Below are 20,976 nucleotides of genomic sequence, written 5' to 3' on the forward strand. Positions count from 1 at the left end.
TACTAATCAAGTCACCTGTGCTCAAGCATGGATATCCTTAAGACCTGGACTGGAATGATGGTGTTTTATAAACTCTTCTCTTAAATATATTTATAACAAATATGTGAACTTTGGGCCTCATTCAAACCTGATCGCAGCAGCAAATTTGTTCTCTAATGGGCGAAACCATGTGCACTGCAGGAGGGGCAGATATAACATGTGCAGAGAGAGTTAGATTTGGGTGGGGTGTGTTCAAACTGAAATATAAATTGCAGTATAAAAATAAAGCAGCCAGTATTTACCCTGCACAGAAACAGTATAACCCACCCATATCTAACTATCTGCACCCCCCCTCCCGCACTGCATATGGTTTTGCCCATTAGAGAACAAATTTGCTCCTGTAATCATGTCTGAATTAGGCCCATTGTACATATGTACATATGGGGGGTAATTCCAAGTTGATCGCAGCAGGAAATATTTTAGCAGTTGTGCAAAACCATGTGCGCTGCAGGGGGGCAGGCAGGGCCGGCAACAGAAATCTTGAGGCCCGGTACAGTAATACCTCTGCCCCCCCCCCCCCCCCCCCGGCCTTGGTCCGCCGCTAGCAACACCTAGAACATCAGCCGCTACTACCACAACCAGACCTCCTCCCATCCTCCCCTCTCCCCGACCATCGGCTTCCGCTGCCACTTATAGAGGTTCACCTGTACAACTGCACATACAGATACATCAATACACATGTTCTTATACATATAAAAATACACCAATACACAGAGATACACCAATATACATATACACACACAGTGATACACCAATATACATATACACATAGAGATACACCATTACACATACAGATACACCACTATACATATATCTACATATACATACAAATTCACATGTACAAGTGTAGTGTTTGAAATGTCTTCATCTGGGACAAATCGCACATTGTCAATTTTGTATACTGCACTAGCTTTGTATTAGAATAGGAGTTACTGGCAAGTACAGGCTACTGTACTGCTGTAGTCAGGGAGCAGGACAGATGGGAGAGCTGCTGGAAGCTGTATAGGGCCTTCTGCTGCTGCTACCACCATCCAGAACCTCAGCTGCTGCAACAACAACCTACCCCACTTCCCCTCCGCGGGAGCAGCTCATCTTCTATTCTTCAGGTCACTGGCTGCAGCCTGCACGCCTTCATCATTCTAGTCGGCTCCTCTCTCTGAGGCTGAGCGTGTAGCCGCCACTCTGTTGGTCTCCTCCTCTTGCTCTCCGCTCTGTTTTGTGCAGCGCTGCCTGTGCCTGCGTGTGATGTGTCACACATCACACGCAGGCACAGGCAGCGCTGCACAAAACAGAGCGGTGAGCAAGAGGAGGAGACAGACAGAGTGGCACCCGGCAGCTGTCCGGAATCCAATCGCTGACTGTTTGCCGGGCCAGGAAGTAAAAATGTATTAATCAAAGAGCCGCAGGGCCGGTAAATCCACTACTTATGCACCAATACTATCAGACGCACTGTAACAGCCCGCAGCCATTCTTACTGCCCAGAACCTTGGGGCCCCTCACAATGCTGGGGCCCGGTACGGGTGTCCCCTTTGACCCCCCCTGTCGCCGGGCCTGGGGGCAGATATAACATGTGCAGAGAGAGATAAATTTGGGTGTGGTGAGTTCAATCTGCAAACTAAATTGCCGTGTAAAAATAAAGCAGCCAGTATTTACCCTGCACAGAAACAAAATAACCCACCCAAATCTAACTCTCTCTGCAAATGTTATATCTGCCCCCCCTGCAGTGCACATGGTTTTGCCCAACTGCTAAAAAATTTCCTGCTGCGATCAACTTGGAATTACCCCCATAAATTTTTATTAGGTCAAGGGACAATAGCCTGCGTTTCTGCCCCTCCTTCAGCTTCAGCTAGTGTTGTCACTGCATATGTACAGAAATCCTTAAAGTACATTGTAATTTGCCAGAAATCATTGACAGCATGGGCCCATTAATAGCGGTGCATTGGAATATGCAGTCAACATTAATCCTTGCTTCTTTCTATGTTGTTTCATATTTGCCACCACAACAGCACTGAGTGATTGGGAAAGGATTAAATGAACTTTAAATATTCAAGTTAAAGTGTATTTTTTTTTACCAACAGCCATTGTTTCTTGAAACTACTTCTTTTACAGGGTCACTAAATGATGTGGTCCATTACTATATACGTATTCACAGTTGTGGAAATGTGACCTAAGGGGGTAATTCAGACCTGATCGCTGCTGTGCGTTTTTGCACAGTGGGCGATCAGACACAAACTACGCATGCATATGCATGGGTACAAAGCGGATCGCCGCTCAGCGATGGGTTTGTATGATGGATTCGTTCGCACTGGCTATCGTTAGAAGATTGACAGGAAGAAGGCGTCTGTGGGTGTCAACTGACCGTTTTCAGGGAGTGTCTGGAAAAACGCAGGCGTGTCCATGCGTTTGCAGGGAGGGTTCCTGACGGCAGTTCCGGTCCCGGTCAGGCTGATGTGATTGCAGCGGCTGAGTAAGTCCTGGGCTGCGCAGAGACTGCACAAGATCTGTTTGTGCAGCTCTACTACACATGCGTTCGCACACTTGCACAACTAATGTACACTCCCCCTGTAGGCGGCGACTATCTGATCACAGCAGTACAAAAATCTCTTGCTAGCGATCCAGTCTGAATTACCCCCTAAGAGAGATCATTTTGTTAGATAGTGAATGATTCTTTTTAATGTATTCATAATTTACTGCATTATTCTTCACATAGGATTTTGTAGCTGCTTTGTCAGTTTTGTTGAGAGGAACAATTCATGAAAAATTAAGGTGGACTTTCAACCTCTATGATATAAACAAAGATGGATACATAAACAAAGAGGTAAACGGAACCATTAAAAATGATAAAGTAAAGCATTTTAATTACATTGCACTGTATTTATTGTACTGTACTTAAATGTAATTCTGTTAATTTGTATACATTTTGCATTTAGTTTGATTACAATTTGTAAGAACTGGAAATAAATGGTTATGTAATTCCTGAAATGTAATAAATATATGCTTTCTAGTAATGGTCTCATAATTATGCAAAATCAGCGATGACACCCAGAGAGCAGGCTTGGTTAATGGAGGAGAAGTATGTGTTGTCTATGGAGAGCAATATGTGTATAGAAGAAAGGACTTTGGACGGAGGAAAAACAATGAGTACAGTTAAGAGATTTTATGCAAGATTTAATAGCATCCAAGATTACCGGAGGTGCGGGATACCGGCTGATCTCCGATGTTTTTTAAAGTGGAAGTCATTTACAAGGCATGGGGGTATATTTACTAAGCTCCCGATTTTGGCCGAGATGGTGTTTTTTCTTCAAAGTGTCATCTCGGTAATTTACTAAACTAAAATCACGGCAGTGATGAGGGCATTCGTATTTTTATTACGGCTGTGTAGTAAAAATACGAATGAATACACCATTGGTCAAACGCGGCTGTTTAGGTATTGAACACGGTCATTTACTAACCATTCGTATTTGAAATCTCTTGCGTGAAAATGCATGTGCGGCCGTGAAAAAATACTAATCGTACAAAAAGCCTAAAAAAAAGTAGACCTGCTTTTGAGAAGCGTGTTTACATGTGTTGCCAATTCTACATTACTCACACCTGACTTTTTGGACCTTTAAAAGGGACCCCAACACATTTTTCACCACTCTCAATCTGAAATGGCTGCTTCTGTGTGTAGTACTGCTGTCTTGTTTGCTGGGAGATACCTGACACTGCTCCATGAGGCTACAATAAACCCAGGACAGGAAAATCAACATGGTCAGCAGGTTATACATGTTCCGCGTAGGCTGGCCATGGCTTGTTGTTTTAGTGGGCGTTTAAACCATAACAAATTTGCTGATGAACATGTTATACAGATGCTCCGACTAAATGTAAATAAAATTTTCTGTCTGTATGACCTTGTCAAACTGAACCTAGACCCTGAGACAGCACGCTCTCGCTCTGTCTCAGGCCTGCACAAACTCCTGCCTGTGCTGCACTTTATGGCTACTGGCAGCTTCCAGCCTGTGACTGGCGATGTAATTAGTATCTCACAGGCCACCTTTTAGAAATATGTAATTCAGGTGAGTTAAAACATATATACACGTCTATGTCTAAGTGGTGCTTCTGTAATGTAATAGAACACAGTATTGTATTGATTACAGGTCATGACACTCACCTTTAATTTTGGAATGTCCACTCAGCTTTTTGATGTCTTGGATGGCCACATAGATGCCTCTCTCTGCTTCCCTACCCAGGAGTCTCAGTGGCATGCAGTCAGGGTAGCTTTATGTGATCTTGCGGCCATGGCCAATGTGCTGGGTGCCATAGATTAGACACACGTTGAGCTGAGGACACCTAGGGGCAGGCAATATATTTATACCAATACACATCTGGCCCAAGACACTAATGTGGAGGTGGTTTGTGGAGCGAATTAAACAATACACATATTCCGTGTTAACAATTTATTTTTTTTAACACACGAATTTATGATAAAAAAAAACAAAAACATTTTAATGGTCACCATATTCTGTGCACGCATTATTATTTGGTTTTTTTTTGTGTGCTGGGTGCCGAGGATTGTGCTGGCTTGTTGGTGCGGGTTCGACTTGAGCGTCGAACTGGGGATTGAACTGTGGTGTGGCTTGGTGTAGTTGTTCCCGAGCTCGATGTCACATGGTGTGATGCCAACACACTTAGGCTTTGACTTAGATTGTTCAAGCTTGCTGTGAACTGCGTATTAGCGGCAGTGTTGTTTGCTATAATTCGTGATAGGTTCTCATTTATGATTTGGTTATGTTGAATGATCTGGATGAGTGATTGTTGCTGCCGCTGTTGTTCATCCAAGATGCGTTGGAGGTTTGATTGCATTTGGCTGTTGTCTGCCCTCATCTGCTCCATGGAGTTTGCGATTCTGCCCACCTGCACTATAAGTCTGCCTGAGTTGCGACTCAGTCTAGGCAGACTTGACAGGTATTGGCTGCAGTGCCGTAACTAGACATTTTAGCGCTGTGTGCAAGAAAAAGCATCGGCGCCCCCCCCCGCCTCCCCCCCGCCCCATCATTCACACACCGCAAGGGGTGTGGCTTCATGGAGCATCTATTAGTTATAACACCGTACGGTAGCACCCTTTACTCACACTACACCGCACAGTAGCGTCTGTTACTCACCTCACTCTGCACAGTAGCGTTCATTAGTCACATTACACCACATGGTGGCGCCCATTAGTCATATTACACCACACGGTAGCATCCATTAGTCACATTACACCACATGGTAGCATCCATTAGTCACGTTACGCAGAGCGGTGGCATCCATTAGTCGCAATACACAGTGCGATAGTTTCGGTCAATCACATTACACAGCGCGGTAGCGTCCATCAGTCACATTACACAGCACGGCAGCGTCCGTCGGGCACATTACACAGCACGGTAGCCGGGTAGCGTCCATCGGCCACATTACACAGCACGGTAGCCGGGTAGCGTCCATCGGCCACATTATACAGCACGGTAGTGTCCATCGGCCACATTATACAGCATGGCAGCATCAGTCAGTCACATTACACAGCACGGTAGCGTCAGTCGGTCACATTACACAGCATGGCAGCGTCCGATAGTCACAGACAGTAGTACTATATATATATATATATATATATATATACAGGTTGAGTATCCCATATCCAAATATCCGAAATACGGAATATTCCGAAATACGGACTTTTTTGAGTGAGAGTGGGATAGTGAAACTTTTGTTTTTTGATGTCTCAATGTACACAAACTTTGTTTAATACACAAAGTTATTAAAAATATTGTATTAAATGACCTTCAGGCTGTGTGTGTAAGGTGTATAAGAAACATAAATGAATTGTGTGAATGTACACACACTTTGTTTAATGCACAAAGTTATAAAAAATATTGGCTAAAATGACCTTCAGGCTGTGTGTATAAGGTGTATATGAAACATAAATACATTATGTGCTTAGACTTGGGTCCCATCACCATGATATCTCATTATGGTATGCAATTATTCCAAAATACGGAAAAATCCCATATCCAAAATACCTCTGGTCCCAAGCATTTTGGATAAGGGATACTCAACCTGTATATATATATATATAAATCATCCAAACAGCCGGCACTCCCCTTGCTCACATGACATCTGCTCCGGTGCCCTCCCTAGGAAAAAATTCCAATATATATATACACACACAAACATGTATGTGCAGTTTTTGGAGGGTTTTTTTTATTTTATTTTTTATTTTTACAAATCTTTATTTTCAAGGCCAGTCTATCTTAATCTTGTTTAGTTTTCTGCCCAGAACATTAATATACACATACTGGTGTATAGTACCTACATGTTATGGAGTCTGCAGGAGGGGAGGGAGAGGAGAGAAAAACTTAATTCCCTCGTGTGAAGGCAGCAGCAGCCGTCTAGGAGTCATCTCCAGAACCCGGAAGTGTGTGCACACACACAGTGCAGAGAAGAGCAGGAGGAGGGGGGCGGACTGAGCAGAGGGGGAATGATCGTGAGGAGTCTACATTCACAGACAGCGCGCCGCTGCCTGTGACTGTAATGTATATTAGCAGCGCTGCCTTTGGCCGGAAAGGTGCCGGGCGCAGCGCTACTAATATTACACTACACTACAGAAGGCAGCGCTGCAGCTGGTGGGGAGCAATCAGTGTGTGCGAATGGTGCGCCCACAGCCTAACTGCGCTGTGTGCAACGCCCCCTTCGCACACACCTAGTTACGGCACTGATTGGCTGTGGGTGTCGAGGCTTGCGCAGTATTGCGCCTGTTGTGTGGACCAACGGGTCCAAAACTCAGGGCCCATTTGTGTGTCCACTTGTGTTGTGGTCAATTGGGGGCTGTGTGATGTTTGGGGTAGTTGGGGTATGTCCTGCGGCGTGGTTGGCTGGGTCGGATCGATGGCCTGCAGGTGGAGTGTGAAGGACTCCTGGTCACGTTCCTGCTGGGCATCCTCGGTGATGATGGGTGGGTCTGTATGGGGTTGAAGACAGCCACTATTTCGTAAATATGTAGCATTGGTCTTACTATAGCTTTACCTCAACATGCATTACTTCTTAATATTAATGTTGTAATTGCTAAATAGATTGTGGCCTCAACTTAACTATGTTGTTCACCTTTTTTTAAAAATATGTGGCTTCTAACGTTCACTACTCATTTGTTTAAAGTTGTGGGAATTGTTGGACTCTGAGTCATAATTAATGTTTAAACACGAAGAACTCTAACAAATACAAATTACTACATTTACATATTGGGTATGAAGCTTCCTTTGGAACAACACACACAATACAATAAATGTGTTGACCAATACACTCATACATTGTTCAAGGCAGTCAGTGGTCTGCCCAAAACGTTAACAAATATAGTGGTCTAAAATGTACACATTAACAATGGGTGAAAAAGTATTAAGGTGCCCTATGTTTAGAACTGGTGAGACTTAACATTTATGTAGTTTTTTTTCGCAGAAATTTATGACAAACAAATGTGTTGATATGGCCAACATCACATCTGACAATTAACCATCTAAAAATACCTTAACACCATGTGCTTGTTGTTGTTGATTATTGCAAGGATGACTGGTCATTTGTGTAATATTTTTTGCTCTGCACTAACAGTGGTGCAGATGTATAAACCTGGAGAAGGCATAAGGAAGTGAAAAACTAGTGATATGTGCAAGGTGATAAAGGTACAAGGCAAACAGCTCCAATATGTAAATTAACATTTGTGTTTATTTTGTACTGCTGCTTTTATCACCTTGCACATATCAGTGTTTTTTCACTTCCTTATGCCTTCTTAAGGTTATTAAATCTACCCCACTGTTTTTTAACTTATTTACACGTAATTGTTATGTTTACTCACAAGACAACTGAGGGGATTGTGGATCCTCACTTTGTGGGCTGGCCAATAGAGCTAGTGGTGGCAGGGCCGACACTGCGGAGATGCGCCGTTGGGGTGGTGATGCTGGTGCTGGAGCTTCTGCCTCAAGACAGCGTCTCTTGGGTGGCCTCGTAGCCACAGTAACCGAGCCCTGTGATGGGCGCCTTAGTGGAGGGGGATTTGCCGAAGAAGTACCTATGTGATAAGATAAACATTAACATTTTGTGTTTCTATGTGTTTGCAGAATATGTGTTTACAGTAAAATCTTACCTGCATTGCCACCATCTGCATCTCTTGGCAGTGTGGGATGTGGCCTGGCTGTGCTGCTGCTCTTGCGTACTGTAGAAATATGAAGAATGTACTTATGAACATACTATTTTGTTGATATGTTTATGCAAATTCCTTATTGTGATATAAACATATGTGGTACCTGATGAGAAGTAAACTAAACAATGCTTATGCTTTTCTGCCTGACTTCATTGGGAGTGTATCATTTAAATTTGATAAAAATTTCAAAAATAATCCATACACAAACGCAAGTAATTTAAAATTTTTTACTACTTTAAACCAAAACGTCGTAGCTTGACACAACCACACTATTGCACGCTAAGGTCCCAATTTTTGATGCTAACAATAAAACACTAGCCACAAATATCTGCGAAAACTTGGAAACATCACAACCAAATATGCATGAAAAAACACATGAAGCACACAAAGGACAACCCAGAACAACACACAATAAACATAAATGCTATGAAATGTATTAAAAAAAAAAAAAAATAATCATCACACTTCTTTAAAATACACCTACAAACATTTACTTTTGGAATAAAACACCAGAAAAAGGACAAGGCAACCACAAAAAAACAACTATACAAAGGTTAAAAAAATACATAATTGAGAATAACACTACATCAGGCCTGGCCAACCTGTGGCTCTCCAGATGTAGTGAAACTACACATCCCAGCATGCCCTGCCACAGTTTTAGCATTCCCTAATAGCAAAACTGTGGCAAGGCATGATGGGACTTGTAGTTTTACAACAGCTGGAGAGCCACAGGTTGGCCAGGCCTGCACTACATCACCAACACATTAGAATAATGAACAAACTGACAACCACAATTAGCTAGAAGACATTTCAGACAACTAAGGACAAAGCACAGATGTTTACATTTTTACAAAAAATAAAAATAACTCACCATCCTGCCTTGGCCGATCCGAATCCCAGACATAAGTGGCACCAACCACTTCTGGCGGAATGAGTGCACGCACAGGCTCCTCCCAATCATGGTAAGATGCACGGAAGGGGTGTCCACCCCCGGTTTGGTGGGCTGATTTAGCCTCCCTGGCCATCTTCGCCTTGACACAGCGCTTTATGTCGTAGAAACGCTTACGACACGTGTCCTCGGTCCGCCTCACCACACCCTCACTATTAACAGCCGCAACGACCTTCCCCCACAGAACACTCTTCCTGCGTTATGACACCTTTGCAGCATCATGGCCAAACAACTGCCGATGATGCCTCATCAGCTCCCGCACCAAAGCCACATTTTCAGCGTAGCTGAATTTTACATTGCGGCCAGTCTTTGCAGTGGTGCGTGGCTGCGGAGCCACAACACCATCACTATCACTGGAGGCCGCAGCAACAACCTCCCCCTCCTTCTCACTAACCTCCTCCACCTCACTCACCTCCTCCACCTCACTCACCTCCTCCCTCTCACTCACCTCCTCCCTCTCACTCACCTCCTCCACCTCACTCACCTCCTCCCTCTCACTCACCTCCTCCCTCTCACTCACCTCCTACACCACACTCACCTCTGACTGGGACATAATCAGGACAAACAACAAATAACACTGAGGAAAAAAAACAGTAAACACATTCCTCCACTACCACTACACACCACACACCAAACACACACACACACACACACACACACACACACACACACACACACACACACACACTCACTCACTCACTCACTCACTCACTCACAAACAATGACAATAGACGTGAAATAAAAAACAATGACAAAAAACTAGACAGACTTTTAAATAACTACACAACAAGTATGACAAGACTACTTACACACACAGCACAGCAGTCAACAATCACAAAGAACCTCCTCAAAACCACCAAAAACTCCAAACTACTCACCAACTCCTAACACACCTTCCTCTCACCTCCACACTAGCTAAACCCACGAGGTTCGGACGGTTTGGGACGTTTTTATAGTAATGTGCACAGACACTCCTCCATCACGAATGAAACCAATCACGGACGAGTGACAAAAACGAAACTTAGGAAAAAAACGCGTCCGTGAACGGACAAACTGCCGTAACCAAAATGTGACGCAGTCGTAAAAAAACCTCATAACACAGCCACAAAATCACTAAATCTGCCGCATTCTACCTTACAAAACCACAAATGACACCGACATCGGAAAACACGAAAAATAAAAATACGACAGGTTAGTAAATGAGGCGTAAAATTTTCAAAAAGTTGCAAATACACACATTCGATGTCATTCGTGATGAATCTCCCTCCAAATCGGTACTAATACGAATTTTAGTAAATATACCCCATGGTTTTGCCTTTAAATGACTTTCGCTTTTAAAAAAAAGTTTGAGATCGTATGGATCTCCAGCAATCTCAGACGCTATTACATCTCGCCTATGAAGTTGGTATAGTCCAGAAGGTAATGGCCAACAGTTGGAGATGCAGCGAGACAACTGAGGGTGAGAGGTCAGGGGAGATGTAAAGTTGTGTTGCGTCAGTTTACAGGTGATATTGGAGGCAGAAGGAGAGGTTTAGAGGGAGAAGAGGGGACATTGACAGAACCTTGGGGAATGCCAATAAGCATGGGGAGAGGAGGGGAGGTGGCACTACATGTGCAATTGTGCAGATACAAGATGAAACAGGAGAATGCGTTGTCACAGAGTCTAGACTGGTGGACATAATAATAATACAGGTTGAGTATCCCTTATCCAAAATGCTTGGGACCAGAGGTATTTTGGATATCGGATTTTTCCATATTTTGGAATAATGAGATACCATAATGAGATATCATGGTGATGGGACCCAAGTCTAAGCACAGAATGCATTTATGTTACATATACACCTTATACACACAGCCTGAAAGCAATTTTAGCCAATATTTTTTATAACTTTGTGCATTAAACAAAGTGTGTCTACATTCACACAATTCATTTATGTTTCATATACACCTTATATACACAGCCTGAAGGTCATTTAATACAATATTATTAATAACTTTGTGTATTAAACAAAGTTTGTGTACATTGAGCCATCAAAAAACAAAGGTTTCACTATCTCACTCTCACTCAAAAAAGTCCGTATTTCGGAATATTCCGTATTTCGGAATATTTGGATATGGGATACTCAACCTGTAATAATAATAATAATAATAATAATAATATTTATTGTCATCAAACAAAACAAGAATGAATTGTTAAACGAAATTACAAGTACAACAACATAGTGCCAAAAATGGACAAGTGGTAGACGGACGGACTGAGCAATTCCTCTATATATTCAAGCTAAACAGTATTATGGTTCAACATAAAAAAAAAAAAAAACATAAAAAAAGCTATCATGTAGTCGCTTTGTACGTGACATCAGTGCTCTAAACCTTTTATTAGATGGTAATTTTTCAAACAGCCTGCAATATGGATGACCAGAGTCACACATGATACCGCAAGCTCTTTTTAGGACCCTATTTTCATGAACTTTAGGTTACTGTACCCCAATAATTTTACCTGCGGTCTTAATCAAACGTTCAAGTCCTCCTATCTCTCCTGCAGTACAATTGCTGAACCAAATTATCATTCCAAATGTCAAAACACTTTCAATAGTACAATGTTAAAAATTCACAAGTGTACCTCTACCCACAACTGCCGTTATCAATGTCTTAAAAAAAAAGATACATTGCTGAGCCTTTCTTAAAATAATTTTTGTATTTGAAGACCATGTAGCGTTGTTTGAGACTATGGTTCCAAGAAACTTAAAAGACTCAACTATCTCAATGGTAGCTTCTTCTATCATTACTGGTGACTTAGTGGTACTGTCACTCCTTCTAAAATCGATCACCATTTATTTTATTTTTGCACCATTTAAGATGATTTTCCCTGCTCCAGTGCACCAACCTACCTACCTCCATTCTTTTAAAGCTCTCATCATCATTTATAATCAACCCCACAACTGCTATGTCATCAGCAAACTTCATCAACCTTACAAATTCAGAGAATGACACGCAGTCGTGAATAAACAAGGCATACAACAAAGGGCTAAGAACGCAGCCTTGTGGGACACCAGTATTGGATAGCAATTCCTTTGACCTAGAGCTTTACCACCTGCAGCCTGCTAGACAAAAAGTTCAGGACCCAAATATATGTAAACCCATTCAGGCCTAAATTAAATAACTTAGAAAATTAATAAGATGGCTCAATATAATTAAAAGCGGATGTATAGTCCACAAATTAAATACTAATTCCTTGCAGGAAAAGTGGGTGTTAAAGGCAATTGTGAGGTCAAGAAGGATAAGTACATGAGCCCTTGGAATAAGTAGTGAAAAGGTCATTGGTAACCCTGGTGAGGGCAGTTTCAATGGAATGAATCGATAAAAGGTAATGCAGATATGGATAACATGATTAAGGGACTTAGAGGAAAAGGGGAGGAGAGAGATGGGGTTATAATTAGAGAGACCAATTTAGTCAAGAGACAGTTTCTTCAGAATGGAAAAACTAGGGCACATCTGAAGGAGAAGTGTAAGGAACCAGAAAAAAGAGATTCACAAGGTGGACAAGATAGTAGCTGGTTTCAGGAGGGCGGGACTGGTAGAGATGAGAGAGAATTGAGTCACAAGGGAAGGTGGAGATAGGAGAAGAGGGAAGAAATGTATGTGACTGGAGGGAATCAGGTCATGTGACATGGAAGATAGAAGACAGTGTTGGTAGGGGGGGAGAGGAAATAGATGGAATAAAATAAGTTTTGGAGGTGAAGTGGGATGTAACTGTACGTACTGTAGGTTGTAAAAAACCAAGTCCAATGAGTGGCCATGGAGGTACATTGTCACAGGTGTAGGAAGAGGCCTATTGAGAGCACGGCACATGGAAAGCAATCAACAGTTAACAGCAAAGGTGACTAGTCAAGTCAGCCGACAGCAGCAGCTGAAAAGCAATCATAAAGCAGTAGCCTAAAGCCAATGATTATTAATCACTGGTCAGCAGCCAATCAGGAGAGAGCAACATAAGGTCTATATTGAGAATGAGGCAATATCCATTAAACTGATAGCAGTGGTCAATCAGAGTGCAACAGGAGCCAGATGAGCACTGCAGGCAGTTTCTATGGAACCGTGCACACTACACTGGAAAACTAAAATTATGCAAGGGGTTGTTACTGTCTTGAATCCATTATAGATATATAATACTGTACTGTATGTTTAATAAGAGATGCCACGAGAAGGTCACAAGCACGTCCAATCCCCAGTTTATCACATCTCATATTTGTCATATATCTGTGATATCTTCTGCATGCAGGGTCGGACTGGCCCACAGGGGTACCAGGGAACCAGGGAAACCACCGGTAGGCCCCACTGCCTGAGGGCCCACTCCTTCCTCTAGGGAACAGATTCCAGACTGTGCACTTCTATTATACATGGTAGATATGTTGCATTACACTGCACTAAACTATTGTGTATTTCAAGCATATGTGGAGGCTGGCCACACCCCCTTTGTAGGCTGGCTACACCCTTAAGTATGGGCCCCTATAACTGCATTCCCCCGGTGGGCCCTTCATGCCCCAGTCCGACACTGTCTGCATAAAGCATTTAATAAATGCTACAGCTGCTTTCCACATGTTGAGAAAGTGAATGATAAATAGACCTAGTAATTACTAGAGTATTATAGCGGCTTCCTATTTCAAATGGTAGCTTTTAATTCAACAGGTTGAGCATTTTGAAGTTTGGACGTGAAGATACTGTACCAACAAGGCATTGTATAATAACTAAAATTACATTTAAAAGTGGATGTGGCATTTTCCTAAATGTGTAAATAGTGCTAGATGTGAAGGATAAATAGCAGTGAGCAGGCTTTATTAGTTTGTACCTATCCAGGGAGTATATCAGATGTATTCAAGCAGGACTTCAACCAATTAAATTAATTTCAAAATAACTGTTTAATATATAAGTATTGAATAATATATCTTATAAAAAAAAACCTAGAAGGTGTATATACAATTCACATCATAAGTGGGGAGATTTATCAAATCTTAGGGAAAGATAAAATGTACAGTACTAAAGTACCAACCAATCAGCTCCTAACTGTGATTTTACAGGCTGTGCTAAATAAAATAACAGAAGCTGATTACTATGTACTATATTTATCTCTCTTCATTTTATATCTTGATAAATGTCCCCCTAAGTGTTCAGCAAAAATGTTTACACCTCATTTAATGACATTTGAAATAAATATATAAACCCTTTAGAGTCATTAAAATTAAATTAATTTTAAAGCAAATAAAAAAAAAAAGATGTTACAGATCTAAGTAACAATATTTGACAGTAAAGTTATTACTATTGGAGGTGGTGTTGTCCAATACCATCTTTTTTTTAATTGACACTGGGAAATAGAAGAAATACTCATCACCCCCAGTGCCATTGCCATGTGGTGTCCCACAAGGTTCTATACTATCCCCCATGCTTTTTGCAGTATACATGCTCCCACTGGGTGAAATAATCAGGCGCCATGGGCTAGTCTACCACTGCTATGCAGATGATACACAACTGTACTTGTCCTTTGCTCCGGGCACTGATAACCCAATAGCAACCCTAAATGGCTGTCTAGCTGAGCTCCAGGAGTGGATAAGTGCCAGTTGGCTGCGACTGAACCCGGATAAAACAGAGGTCCTTATGATAATAATAATAATAATAATAATAATAATAATAATAATTTTATTTATATAGCGCTCTTTCTCCAACAGGACTCAAGGCGCTTTACAGACATCAAAAACAATACACATAATACAGAAGATTTAAGTAATACAGCAATAGATAAGCCACACAGACATAAAAGAAAACCTTAAGCACACAGAAAGCATAATGCAGGATTGGTGTAGGCATTTTGGGTAATAATTCCAAGGGTTGTGTATTCCACCCTCACAAGGTACCAAGTGCGGCAGCCATCTTGGGCGCTCAGCGTAGGATTACCCAAGGTGGAATAGTCCACCCCTAGAAGAGATGACACAAAATGGGTGTGATTTCAGAGTCCTACAGTTTAGAGTAGGGTTCCAACAAAACCACAAAGTCCATGTATTTTTCATCCCATCCACAAGTGTACCATATGGGGCAGCCATGTTGGGCGCACTTTGAAGGTTACACTGTGGTAGGTGAGCCATACAAGGGCCAAGTTCATATATGGGAAAACTGATGCTTATGTAGTAGTATGATGTACCCTGCATGTATGGCACGATGGCAAGGCGTGCAATCAGTGGAGGTTAACATTACAGGAAAAACACATGGTGGGGTGAAGCGAGCAATGGAAAAAATAATAAAATAAAAAAACACAATAGCAGGTAATTAGCGGCAGAAGTAAAATTGGGATAACATTATTTTGATCAGATCTTAGTACGGGTGGGTAGAACCGCAATATCAAAGGACAAGACTGCAGCATAGCCAACCAACTGGACTTACACTCGGGGATTCAGAATTATACACCACTGATCGTGTGCGGAATCTTGGCGTTGTCCTGGATGGTGGCTTGACACTTAAGCATCAGATATCAGCCACAATCAAATCCTCATTCTTTCACCTGAGAAACATAGCCAGAATCAAGCACTTAAGTCCCTCAGATGATCTGCCAAAAGTCATCCTTGCATTTGTATCATCTCGATTAGACTACTGTAATGCCCTCTAACTTGGTCTCCCAGCAAAAGAATTGCACCACTTACAGCTGATGCAAAACACAGCTGCCAGGCTGTTAACCGACCAGCCCTGTTCTAGCCACATAACACCCATACTCTCTTCACTGGCTGCCTGTAAGATGGCGAATCATCTTCAAGATTGGCTTACTGAGTTTCAAAGCACTACATGACCAGGGCCCAAGGTACCTGAAGCAGCTTCTGACCCCATACTGCCCCACTCGATTACTGCAATCTGTAGATGAAGGGCTTTTAGCAGTACCTAGAATCTCCCGTAATTCATCTGAGGGTCGAACTTTTAGTCATGCAACATCAACTCTATGGAACGCTCTTCCCCGCACAGTGCGAGAGGCCACAACTATAGAATCCTTCAAAAGTAGACTCAAGACTTTCCTTTTTACTCAAGCATTTCCATAATGTCCCTTTAGTATCTACATGCTTCTGTATTTTATGAAAAACCGTTCTGTACTTCATTATTTTCTGTACTATATTATGCTATGTATCTGTTAAGCGCCTTGAGTCCTATTGGAGAAAGAGCGCTATATAAATAAAATTATTATTATTATTATTAAGAAAGTCTAGATGCCTTTAAGGTATAGGGGCTAAAATAGCCCCATGAAAAATGGTAGTCTACCACTGTGAACTACAACTAACTACTGGACGGTGGGGCAGGGTACATGGGAACTCCTTTAAATATGTGTAGAAAATACATGTGTAGATTATGTGATTATGCGATTTATATTGCACATATGTACTGTATAATATTATGTATTACAGGAAATGATGGATATCGTTAAAGCCATATATGACATGATGGGAAAGTACACGTATCCAGTTCTCAAAGACGATGCTCCTAAGCAGCACGTGGAAATATTTTTTCAGGTTAGTGAATATTTTATTGGAATCTTTCTAACCTGCAACTGGAAATTCATGTAAATAAAAGTTATTAAAATGTAGAATATAAGCGCATCTTTCCACAGTATGGATGCTTTTATCTCCTGTGCTCCTCCATTAGTGGGAGTGTAGCTGTCACTTTCTGTTGTGTCTAACGCTCTTAAAAGTGAATGTTCTGTCTCATCTGGCACACATCTACAGCACAAATGTGAAATCGAAGGAAAAACAAAAATGGTACTTTTACGTGAGCATAATGTGGAAGAGGTTGGGAATGATAGCAAGGAAACAATACAGTATAACAGGAAAGAAACAGAATAAAGGTGCTGTGTGGTATAAGGACTATTGGTGGTCATTCCGAGTTGTTCGCTCGTTGCCGATTTTTGCTATGCTGCGATTTGTTGCTAAATGCGCATGCGCATGGTACGCAGAGCGCATGCGCTAAGTTATTTTACATATTACTTAGTAGATTTGCTGGTGTTCGTGCGGCGCTTTTCAGCCGCACTGCTGATCGGTGAATGATTGACAGGTAAGGGGCGTTTCTGGGTGGTAACTGAGCGTTTTCCGGGAGTGTGTTAAAAACGCAGGCGTGTCAGGGAAAAACGCGGGAGTGTCTGGAGAAACGGGTGAGTGGCTTGCCGAACGCAGGGCGTGTTTGTGACGTCAAACCAGGAACTAAAGGGCCGAGCTGATCGCAATCTAGGAGTAGGTCTGGAGCTACTCAGAAACTGCAAGAAAATATTTAGTAGCAGTTCTGCTAATCTTTCGTTCGCTATTCTGCTAAGCTAAGATACACTCCCAGAGGGCGGTGGCCTAGCGTTTGCTAATGCTGCTAAAAGCAGCTAGCGAGCGAACAACTCGGAATGAGGGCCATTGTACACATGAGTTGGTAAAGATAGTTGATCGCCTTCCTACACTGTAAGGACAGGTTTGTCATTACTTAAGTACTAGCAAGATGTAGGGCCAAATGTAATAGGGAGACAGCACAAGTCTGGGGAGATAGTAGTTAGATTTAAAGCAGCAATTAGTTTAAAGGCCAAAGTAGTGCATACAATAAACTACACACAATTCTTCCTTACCCTTTAAGCAGCAATTTTAATTTTATCCCTTTAAGCAGCAATTTGTCACTGACACGTTTCAGGCTGTGAGAAAGCCACTCTTAGTAAGTAGTCTCACTCATATGAGTAACCTAACACTCTCTGTGAGTAGGGTCCTTCCCCTGTTGCTTCTCTGATGCTTTCTCAGACTGAGGGGGAGGCGTATCAAACCTTGGAGAGCAATAAAGTGGAGAGAGATGAATTACCAGCCAATCAGCTCCCAACTGCCATGTTACAGTCTTTGCTTGAAAAATGACAGCTAGGATTGGTAGGTACTTTATCTCTGTCCACTTTATATCTTTCCAAGGTTCGATACATCTCACCCCATAAACGTAAAACTCATTATTCAACCAAGTGCGCGTTAGGCTACCATTTCTTTCATGGTCTTGTCTGACTCTCAGAGAGTAAGAGGGCTGTTCTGCAGATATGTCTCCCCTATCAGTCCTAGCAGCCATTGTAGGTCAACATGAAAATTAAGTTTTCCCCACCAGCCAAACACTGGTGTTATACACACTTACCTCAAGTATCCAGGACCTGTAATATCAATGATCTACCACTGCAATTTAATAAACTGGGGATCCCATAAGTACCCTGCTCCTCAGCAAGGATTTACTTCTATTCCCCAGAAGCCTAACACAGCCTGATGATGCTGGCAAAGGGTTAAATAGATAAGCTTACAGGTAGATAATGCCCACACATATATGCATGGTGATTTTAGTACAACGTCACTCAGTGTTGGACTGGGGCATGAAGGGCCCACCAGGTAAATGCTGTGGTAGGGCCCCATGTTTAGGGATGTGGCCAGTCTCCCAAGGGGTGGGGGTAGCCACCACAGAGGCTTGGCTAAACATAAGAGAGTGCATGGTCCGGTCTCCTTGATAAATATATCATACTTGCCTACCTGACCCTCTCCATGAGGGAGAAAATGCTCTGTTCCTGGACTTTCCTGGTAATGTATGATTGCCATCACCTGTGGTGAGCTAGTTAATTGATAAGAAAGGTGTTTCACCACAGGTGATGGCAATCATACATTACCAGGAAAGTCCAGGAACAGAGCATTTTTTCCCTCATGGAGAGGGTCAGGTAGGCAAGTATGAAATATATACAGTAAATACTGCTAGTGCATGCATGATAATGAACTAGATTAATAACAGTAATGCACTGTAGAAAATACTGTGCAGTATAACATATCTATAATGTATAATTCAAGTGCAAAGTCTGGAACCTGATCCCTAGAGGAGAGGGTGGGCCCCCAGGCAGTGGGGCCCATCAGGGATTTTCCCTGTACCCCTGTGGGCCAGTTCAAGTGTCCAACTCTGACGTCACTTACTCCTCATTGATGTGGTAAGATAATTTGTTCTTGCAAAGGCAATAACTAGTGGAGAAATACATACATAGCTTATTAACTTAAACATAAAGGTTGTTTATAAATCAGTTGTCCTGATGATACTAATCAGTAACAAGGGGACAACATTTACAGTATGTCACAGAAGATGAAGCATTTCCTAGGATGTGCAATTCATTCGATCACACATCCACTACATTTGTAGAAGATAAAGATAAGCTGACCATGATTCATTCCTATCAAATGTTGCCTAATTACTAATTATTAACAACAGTGCATGTTTGCACTACTGCAATGATTAATTCTGGTGATGGAGGCAATTTTATGAACAGGATGTCCAATACCTTTTTAGTTGTATTCATTCTTGTTCTGAACAAAGAATTCATGAAGGAGAATACAGGGAAGCCTTGCCTGGTAAGGAATTTATCCGACCATCAATCTCTCAGCCTTAGTTTTGTGGAGGGTAAAATATTTGAAAGAGGGTCTTTGGGGATTCCTCAACCCAAATAAGATAAACTGAACATGTGACATTCCAAACTGGACCCCCTTAATTTGTACTACAAAGGGTATGCATTGCAGGCAACTGTCAGACTGGATATGACAGGCGTAAGTGGGAGTTGCCCCCAATGGTAGACACCTCAGTCTCTAGGTTGTCGAAGAAAATCATTTTGCCTGCCCCAGGGTCAGCTTCGTTAAAAGAACCTGCTGACCGCAAGTTAGAGACGACTTTAAAGTCCATCTATATTGCTACGGTTACGTTACTCAGGCCCACAATTGCTTCTGCGTGGGTAGGTAACGCAGTGGAAAAGTGGGCAGACAATTTGATTGTTAATAATGACACGGTTGATAAAGATGATATGCTTATAATTCTAGGTCATATCAAAGATTCTGCAGGTTACTTAGTTGAGGCTATGAAGGACGTTGGCTTACTGTGCTCAAGATCCTCTGCTAGGGCGATTTCAGCCTGCAGGGCGCCCTGGATCCGCCAATGGAATGCTGACGCAGAATCCAAAAGAAATATTGAGGCGCTCCCCTATAATGGTGAAGCCCTTTTTGGGGAAAAGCTGGATGCCATGATATCAACTACTACATCTGGCAAATCAGCATTTCTACCGTTGGCAACTGCCCCGCCTAAAAAAGTATATCATTCTCATACTATGCAGTCCTTTCGGCCCAACAGGTACAAAAAGGCCAAAGGTACCCCTTTTTTTGCAGGAAAAGGGAGAGGAAAAGGTAGAAAACCTACAACAACATCAGGCTCACAGGAGCAGAAGTCAGCAACTACTTCTGCTAAAGCCACAGCATGATGCTGGGGCTCCCCTGCGGGAGTGCGATTGGGTGGAGGCACGTCTACTGTTTTTCAGCCAGGTCTGGGTTCACTCAGATCTGGATCCTTGGATATTACAGATAGTATCCAAGGTTACAGGTTGGAATTTCAAGACCTTCCCCCATGCCGATTTTTCAAATCAGCCTTACCAGTTTCTGTTCAGGACAGCACAAATGTGCTGAACGCAATACAGAAATTATGTCAAGACAAGGTAATTTCCTTGGTTCCTGACGAACAAAAGAACCACGTTTTTTTATTCAAACCTGTTTGTGGTGCCAAAGCCGGAAGGCTCGGTCAGACCGATTTTAAACCTAAAATCTCTGAATCTTTATTTAAAAAGTTTCAAATTCAAGATGGAGTCCCTGAGAGCGGTGATCTCCAGCTTGGAAGAAAAGGAATTTCTGGTGTCAGTGGACATCAAGGATGCTTACTTGCATGTCCCCATTTACCCGCCACATCAAGCATACCTGAG

At 42.2% G+C, this 20,976-nt stretch overlaps 1 protein-coding gene across 4 annotated transcripts in view; it reads left to right on the forward strand.

Annotated features, from left to right (window-relative positions):
* The window catches only part of KCNIP1 (potassium voltage-gated channel interacting protein 1), a 748,664-nt gene that overhangs the window by 675,473 nt on the left and 52,215 nt on the right, over nucleotides 1–20,976 (forward strand). For all 4 annotated transcript variants that reach the window (XM_063928312.1, XM_063928311.1, XM_063928313.1 and 1 more), the window contains 2 exons: nucleotides 2,750–2,857; nucleotides 16,622–16,726. In XM_063928312.1, coding sequence (XP_063784382.1) covers nucleotides 2,750–2,857; nucleotides 16,622–16,726 — 213 coding nt within the window. The remainder of the gene's footprint in view (nucleotides 1–2,749; nucleotides 2,858–16,621; nucleotides 16,727–20,976) is intronic.

The sequence above is a fragment of the Pseudophryne corroboree genome, chromosome 6 (assembly GCF_028390025.1).
Source record: "Pseudophryne corroboree isolate aPseCor3 chromosome 6, aPseCor3.hap2, whole genome shotgun sequence".
NCBI classification, from domain to species: domain Eukaryota; kingdom Metazoa; phylum Chordata; class Amphibia; order Anura; family Myobatrachidae; genus Pseudophryne; species Pseudophryne corroboree.